The following is an 8,602-nucleotide window of genomic DNA, read 5'->3' on the forward strand; positions in this document are numbered from 1 at the left end:
GAGTGGGCAGGTGGGGGGGAGAGTGGGCAGGTGGGGGGGGGAGAGTGGGCAGGTGGGGGGGGGGGAGAGTGGGCAGGTGGGGGGGGGGGAGAGTGGGCAGGTGGGGGGGTGTGGAGTGGGCAGGTGGGGGGTGAGAGTGGGCAGGTGGGGGGGGGGAGAGTGGGCAGGTGGGGGGGGGTGTGGAGTGGGCAGGTGGGGGGGTGTGGAGTGGGCAGGTGGGGGGGGTGAGTGGGGCAGGTGGGGGGTGAGTGGGCAGGTGGGGGGAGTGTGGGCAGGTGGGGGGGGTGAGAGTGGGCAGGTGGGGGGTGTGGAATGGGCGGGCAGGGGGGGGGGAGTGCGGGGCGTTGCTGACTCTCCTGCTCTCTCCCCCACAGGTGACGGACATGGACGCAGACACAGACACAGAGCGGTCCCCGCGGGTGCCGGAGGGGGGGAGGGGCGCGCTGTCCTGAGCTGGGGGGGAGGGGCTGTGTGTTCCTGCCCCGGACGGGGGTCAGAGGTCGGGTAGGGAGACGCCGGTCAGCGTGGACTCCCTCCCCCTGGAGTGGGACCACACAGTGGACGTGGGGGAGGGGGGCCGGACCCCAACACCAGGGCCAGGCGCTCTACTACCCCACCCCCACAGGTACAGGAGAGGGGGGGGAGGGGTACAGGTGGGGGGGGAGGGGTACAGTGGGGGGGGAGGGGTACAGTGGGGGGGGAGGGGTACAGTGGGGGGGGGAGGGGTACAGTGGGGGGGAGGGGTACAGTGGGGGGGGGTACAGTGGGGGGGGGGAGGGGTACAGTGGGGGGGGAGGGGTACAGTGGGGTGGGGTACAGTGGGGGGGGGAATCCTCCCCTGATACCCATTCCCCCTATCTCCACCCAGCACCCGTTTCACAGAACAGTACAGCACAGGAACAGTCCCTTCGGCCCACTATGTCTATGCTGAACACATGCCAAACTAAGTAAATCCCCTCTGCCTGCACGTGTCCAATATCTCTCCATTCCTTGCGTTGTCCATGTGCCTGTCCAAAAGCCTCAAACACCACTATGGTATCTGTCTTCCACCACACCACCCCGGCAGCATGTCCCAGGTCCCCACCACCCTCTGTGTAAAAAGATTTGGTCAACACATCTACTTTAAATTTAAACTTTGCCCCTCTCACCTTAAAGCTGTGGCCTCTAGTCTTTGAAATGTCCACCTTGGGGAAAGGTTTTTTTTTCACACCCAGAGAGTTGTGAATTTGTGGAATTCTCTTGCACAGAGGGCAGTGGAGGCCAATTCACTGGATGAATTTAAAAGAGAGTTAGATAGAGCTCTAGGGGCTAGTGAATCAAGGGATATGGGGAGAGGCAGGCACGGGTTACTGATTGTGGATGATCAGCCATGATCACAATGAATGGCGGTGCTGGCTTGAAGGGCTGAATGGTCTCCTCCTGCACCTATTTTCTATGTTTCTATGTAACTGTTTACCCATCTATGCCTCCCATAATGTACCAGGTCCCCCCTCAACCCCCGAACCTCCAGAGAAAACAATCCGTCGAACCTCTCCCTGTAGTTAATGCCCTTTAGTCCAGGCAGCGTTAGAAACATAGAAACATAGAAACATAGAAAATAGGTGCAGGAGTAGGCCATTCGGCCCTTCGAGCCTGCACCGCCATTCAATATGATCATGGCTGATCATCCAGCTCAGTAACCCGTACCTGCCTTCTCACCATACCCCCTGATCCCTTTAGCACAAGGGCCACATCTAACTCCCTCTTAAATATAGACAAAGAACTGGCCTCACCTACCTCTGTGGCAGAGAATTCCACAGATTCCCTGTGACTCTGTCACTGGCACTCTGTGATGCAGCACCTCTCTGTCACTGGCACCCTCTAATGCAGCACCTCTCTGTCACTGGCACCCTGTAATGCAGCACCCCTCTGTCACTGGGACCCTGATGCAGCACCTCTGTCACTGACACCCTGTGATGCAGCACCTCTCTGTCACTGGCACCCTCTAATGCAGCACCTCTGTCACTGGCACCCTGTAATGCAGCACCCCTCTGTCACTGGCACCCTGTAATGCAGCACCTCTCTGTCACTGGCACCCTGTAATGCAGCACCTCTCTGTCACTGGCACCCTGTGATGCCAGCACCTCTCTGTCACTGGCACCCTCTAATGCAGCACTCTGTCACTGGCACCCTGTAATGCAGCACCTCTCTGTCACTGGCACCCTGTAATGCAGCACCCTCATCTGTCACTGGCACCCTGTGATGCAGCACCTCTCTGTCACTGGGCACCCTCTAATGCAGCACTCTGTCACTGGGCACCCTGTAATGCAGCAACCCCTCTGTCACTGGCACCCTGTAATGCAGCACCTCTCTGTCACTGGCACCCTGTAATGCAGCACCTCTCTGTCACTGGCACCCTGTAATGCAGCACCTCTCTGTCACTGACACCCTGTAATGCAGCACCTCTCTGTCACTGGCACCCTCTAATGCAGCACCTCTGTCACTGGCACCCTGTAATGCAGCACCCCTCTGTCACTGGCACCCTGTAATGCAGCACCTCTCTGTCACTGGCACCCTGTAATGCAGCACCTCTCTGTCACTGGCACCCTGTAATGCAGCACCGCTCTGTCACTGACACCCTGTAATGCAGCACCTCTCTGTCACTGGCACCCTGTAATGCAGCACCTCTCTGTCACTGGCACCCTGTAATGCAGCACCTCTGTCTCACGCATCTCGGCGCGCCCCCTCAACCTCCTACTCCTGTCTCTTCAGATGCAGAGGTGACCAACAGCCCTGAAGACTTTGTGAGAGTGACGGAGACCACGCTGACCGGTGGGAACCCAGCGCTGCGCGGATCAGAGAGAGTTAGAGATACAGATACACTCCCTACTCAGCACTCCCACTCACTGCCAACAATGTACACACAGCACCATCCACACCGACCAGCGATCACCCCTACACCAACACTCCCACTCACTGCCAACAATGTACACACAGCACCATCCACACCGACCAGCGATCACCCCCTACACCAGCACTCCCACTCACTCTGGAGGGGGGCAGAGATGGGTGGGGAGGGGGGGCAGACATGGGTGGGGATGGTGGGCGGGTTGGGGCTGAAAGGCCTTTCTCTGACATGGGATTGGACGTTGAGGACTGAGATGGGGGAGGGACCTCTCCCTCACGGTGGTGAGGGGGGCACAGATGGGCGGTGATGATGGGGGAGGGGGGGCAGAGATGGTGAGGAGGGGGGCAGAGATGGGCGGTGATGATGGGGAGGGGGCAGAGATGGACGGTGATAATGAGGAGGGGGGCGGAGGTGGGCGGTGGATGATGATGGGAGGGGGGCAGAGATGGTGGGGAGGGGGGCAGTGGGCGGCGGGTAGTGGACGGGTTGAGGCTGAAGGGCCTGTTTCCGTGGTGGGCGGCTCAGTGACTCTGCCCTCCCCCTGACTCTCTCGCAGGTGACGGGCAGCCGAGAGCCAAGCAACTGGCACCCAAGCGCCACACTCAAGGGTGGCAGGACGAGCGGAGATTCGCGGGGGTCGGGCACGGCCCCAGGACTGGACCCCCACCCTGCTCACCGCCAGGGCTATGTAAGAGATGGCAGAGCGGGAAGGCGGTGTGGATGGGGGTGGCGGCAGGCGGGGGGGGAGAGACCTGTGTGCAACGAGGAATGTCCTTGTTGATCTTCCCCGCCAAAGTTGCAGCTTCAAAAACCGTCTTCCCCAGCTCCATCATAATCTGCCCCAGCTTCACCACAATCCAAGGCCCTGTCCCCGCCTGCACCCAGGCAGACCACCAACACACACCCAGGCAGACCACCAACACACACCCAGGCACATCACCGTGACACACACCCAGGCAAATCACTGGGACAGAGGTTTCCATGTGAACACAACATGGATGCAGCCTCAGCTCACACTGTTGCGTGCACCGCTGGTGATCCCAGCGCCAGAGTCTCACTGCTCATGTGCCCCTTCCACACCATTGCTTCTGACAATCTGCTTCAAACCTTCCAGCCAGCAGGGCACCTCCCCCTGTCTGAGCATCACTGTGTGCCTGACCCCTGGAGTGTGTGACGGGACGGTGTAACATAGAAACATAGAAAATAGGTGCAGGAGGAGGCTATTTGGCCCTTCGAGCCAGCACCGCCATTCATTGTAAACATGGCTGATCGTCCCCAACCAGTAACCTGTGCCTGCCTTCTCGCCATATCCCTTGATTCCACTAGCCCCGAGAGCTCTATCTAACTCTCTCTTAAATCCATCCAGTGAATTGGCCTCCACTGCCCTCTGTGGCAGAGAATTCCACAAATTCACAATTCTCTGGGTGAAAACGTTTTTTCTCACCTCAGTCTTAAATGGCCTCCCCTTTATTCTTAGACTGTGGCCCCTGGTTCTGGACTCCCCCAACATTGAGAACATTTTTCCTGCATCTAGCTTGTCCAGTCCTTTTATAATTTAATGTTTCTATAAGATCCCCTCTCATCCTTCTAAATTCCAGTGAATACAAGCCTAGTCTTTTCAATCTTTCCTCATATGACAGTCCCGCCATCCCAGGGATCAATCTCGTGAACCTACGCTTGCACTGCCTCAATTACAAGGATGTCCTTCCTCAAGTTAGGAGACCAAAACTGTACACAATACTCCAGATCTAGTCTTACCAGGGCCCTATACAACTGCGGAAGAACCTCTTTACTCCTATACTGAAATCCTTATGAAGGCCAACATGCCATTAGCTTTCTTCACTGCCTGCTGTACCTGCACGCCAACTTTCAGTGACTGGTGTACAAGGACATCCAGGTCTCGCTGCACTTCCCCCTTACCTAACCTGACACCATTGAGATAATAATCTGCTCATTGCTTTTGCCGCCAAAAGTGGATAACCTCAACATTTATCTATATTATAACTGCATCTGCCACGCATCTGCCCACTCACTCAACCTGTCCAGGTCACCCTGCAACTTCTTAACATCCTCTTCACAGTTCACACTGCCACCCAGCTTTGTGCTAGAGTTGCTTCTAATTCCCTCTTCCAAATCATTAATATATATGGTAAACAGTTGCGGCCCCAACACCGAGCCTTGCAGCACTCCACTCGCCACTGCCTGCCATTCTGAAAAGGACCCGTTTACTCCTACTCTTTGCTTCCTGCCTGCCAACCAATTTTCTATCCATGTCAACACCCTACCCCCAATACCATGTGCTCTAATTTTAGTCACCAATCTCCCGTGCGAGACCTTATCAAAGGTTTTCTGAAAGTCTAGATACACTACATCCACTGGCTCCCCTTCATCCATTTTACTTGTCACATCCTCAAAAGATTCCAGAAGATTAGTTAAACATGATTTCCCTTTCATAAATCCATGCTGACTTGGACTTTTCCTTTTACTGCACCGTTATTACCTCTTTAATGATTGACTCCAGCATCACCACCGAGGTCAGGCTAATTCCCCGTTTTCTCTCTCGCTCCTTTCTTTGAAAAGTGGGAAAACATTAGCTATCCTCCAATGCACAGGAACTGATCCTGAATCTATTGAACATTGGAAAATGGTCACCAATGCGTCCACTATTTCTAGAGCCACCTCCCTGAGGACCCTGGGATGCAGACCATCAGGCCCAGGGGATTTATCATCCTTCAGTCCAGTCTACCCAAAACTATTTCTCGCCTAATGCAAATTTCTTTCAGTTCCTCTACCCCCCTAGATCCTCTGTCCTCTAGTTACATCTGAGAGATTGTGTCTTCCTTAGTGAAGACAGATCCGAAGTACCTGTTCAACTCTTCTGCCATTTCCTTGTTGCAGGGTGACTTGGACAGGTTGTGTGAGTGGGCGGATGCTTGGCAGATGCAGTTTAATGTGGATAAGTGTGAGGTTATCCACTTTGGTGGTAAGAATAGGAAGGCAGATTATTATCTGAATGGTGTCAAGTTAGGAAAAGGGGACGTACAACGTGATCTGGATGTCCTAGTGCATCAGTCACTGAAAGGAAGCATGCAGGTACAGCAGGCAGTGAAGAAAGCCAATGGAATGTTGGCCTTCATAACAAGAGTTGAGTATAGGAGCAAAGAGGTCCTTCTGCAGTTGTACAGGGCCCTAGTGAGACCGCACCTGGAGTACTGTGTGCAGTTTGGTCTCCAAATTTGAGGGAAGGATATTCTTGCTATTGAGGGCGTGCAGCGTAGGTTTACTAGGTTAATTCCCGGAACGGCGGGACTGTCATATGTTGAAAGACTGGAGCAACTAGGCTTGTATACACTGGAATTTAGAAGGATGAGAGGGGATCTTATTGAAACGTATAAGATTATTAAGGGGTTGGACACGTTAGAGGCAGGAAACATGTTCCCAATGTTGGGGGAGTCCAGAACCAGGGCCACAGTTTAAGAATAAGGGGTAAGCCATTTAGAACAGAGATGAGGAAAAAACTTTTTCAGTCAGAGTTGTGAATCTGTGGAATTCTCTGCCTCAGAGGGCAGTGGAGGCCAATTCTCTGAATACATTCAAGAGAGAGCTAGATAGAGCTCTTAAGGATAGCAGAGTCAGGGGGTATGAGGAGAAAGCAGGAACGGGGGTACTGATTGAGAATGATCAGCCATGATCACATTGAATGGCGGTGCTGGCTCGAAGGGCCGAATGGCCTACTCCTGCACCTATTGTCTGTTGTCTATTGTTACCCATAATAATTTCACCCGTGTCTGCCTTCAAGGGACCCACAGTTGTCTTTGCTAATCTTTTTCTCTTAACATATCTAAAGAAGCTTTTACTGTCCTTCTTTATATTCTTGGCCAGCTTCCCCTCGTACTTCATCTTTTCAGCCCGTATTGCCCGTTTTGTTACCTTCTGTTGTCCTATGAAAGTTTCCCAATCCTCTGGCTTCCGGCTACTCTTTGCTGTGTTATAATAATAATAATAATAATGCATTACATTTATATAGCGCTTTTCAAACACTCAAAGACGCTTTACAGGGATTACTAGAACATAGAGAAGAAAAATATATAGATAAATTAAGTAAACGAACAGAGAAAGGAGACAGAAGGTGAGGTGACGGTCAGTGGTTGAAGGCAGTACTGAACAGGTGAGACTTCAGTGATGTTTTGAATGTGGTGAGTGTGGAGGAGTCTCTAACGGTTTGGGGTAGTGAGTTCCATAGGGTGGGAGCAGCGATGGAGAAAGCCCTGTCCCCCCAGGATCTGAGTTTGGTCCGGATGGGGGGGGGGGGGGGACAGGAGGTTGGCAGCAGCAGAGCGAGGGGTGCAGGTGGGAGTGTGCCTGTGGAGGAGGTCAGTCAGGTAGGATGGGGCCAGGTTATGGAGGGCTTTGTAGGTCATGAGGAGGATTTGTACTGGATTCTCTGGGGGATGGGGAGCCAGTGGAGTTTGTAAAGGACGGGGGTGATATGGTCACGGATCGGGGAGTGGGTGAGTAGACGGGCAGCGGAGTTTTGAATGTATTGAAGTTTACTGATGATTTTTGAGGGTGCGCCATAGAGGAGGCTGTTGCAGTAGTCCAGATGGGAGGTGATGAAGGCGTGGATGAGGGTTTCTGCAGCTGTGGAGGAGAGGGATGGACGGAGACGGGCAATGTTTTTGAGGTGAAGAAGGCTGTCTTTGTGATGTGTTGATGTGTTTGTCGAAGGAGAGGGTTTGATCAAAGATGATTCCAAGATTCTGGATGTGAGGGGAGGTGGATCCTGGGAGACCATCAATGTGAGGATGAAGTTTTGGGTGGATTTGGTGAGCGTTTTTGGACCAATGACGATGATTTCAGATTTGTTGCAGTTGAGTTTGAGGAAATATAATTGAAGCCAAGATTTTATTTCAGTGATGCAGTTTGTCAGTGTAGAGTGTGTGGTGGGGGAGATTGACTTGGTGGAGATGAGGAGCTGGATATCATCGGCGAAGCAGTGGAAGCTGAGACCATGATGGCGGATACATCTTTTCTTTTCGTTTTATTCCATTCCTAACTTCCCTTGTCAGCCACAGTTGCCTCCTACTCCCCTAGAATCTTTCTTCCTTTTTGGAATGAAATGATTCTGTGTCATCTGGATTATGCTCAGAAATTCCTGCCATTTGGCTGTTCCACCGTCATTCCTGCTAGGATCCCTTTCCAGTCTACCTTGGCCAGCTCCTCTCTCATGCCTTCATAGTCCCCATTGTTCAACTGCAACACTGACACTTCCGATTTAACCTTCTCCTTGTCAAATTGCAGATTAAAACTAATCATATTATGATCACTACCTCCAAGCGGCTCCTTTACCTCGAGTTCTCTTATCATATCTGGTTCATTGGACAACACTAAATCCAGAATTGCCTTTTCTTTGGTAGGCTCCATTACAAGCTGCTCTAAGAATCCATAGAGGGAGCGTCACTGTGAATCGGGGGGGGGGGGGGGGGGTGTGATGGGACGGAGTAGAGGGAGGGTCACTCTGTGTCTGACCCTGGGGGGGGGTGTGATGGGATGGTGTAGAGGGAGTGTCACTCTGTGTCTGACCCGGGGTGGTGTGTGACGGGATGGTGTAGAGGGAGTGTCACTCTGTGTCTGACCCTGGGGGGGGGGTGTGATGGGACGGTGTAGAGGGAGGGTCACTCTGTGTCTGACCCTGGGGGGGGGTGTGTGATGGGA

The 8,602-nt window shown here is 53.2% G+C and overlaps 1 protein-coding gene across 1 annotated transcript in view; it reads left to right on the plus strand.

The window, feature by feature from the left end:
- Positions 1–3,576, plus strand: part of LOC144597541 (nesprin-2) — a 34,530-nt gene extending 30,954 nt beyond the window's left edge. The window contains exons 12-13 of the mRNA XM_078407021.1: positions 375–625; positions 3,444–3,576. Of these exons, the coding sequence (XP_078263147.1) occupies positions 375–452 (78 nt within the window). The 3' untranslated portion in view covers positions 453–625; positions 3,444–3,576. The remainder of the gene's footprint in view (positions 1–374; positions 626–3,443) is intronic.
- The last annotated feature ends 5,026 nt before the right edge of the window (positions 3,577–8,602 follow it).

Source organism: Rhinoraja longicauda, chromosome 10, assembly GCF_053455715.1.
Source record: "Rhinoraja longicauda isolate Sanriku21f chromosome 10, sRhiLon1.1, whole genome shotgun sequence".
NCBI lineage: Eukaryota > Metazoa > Chordata > Chondrichthyes > Rajiformes > Arhynchobatidae > Rhinoraja > Rhinoraja longicauda.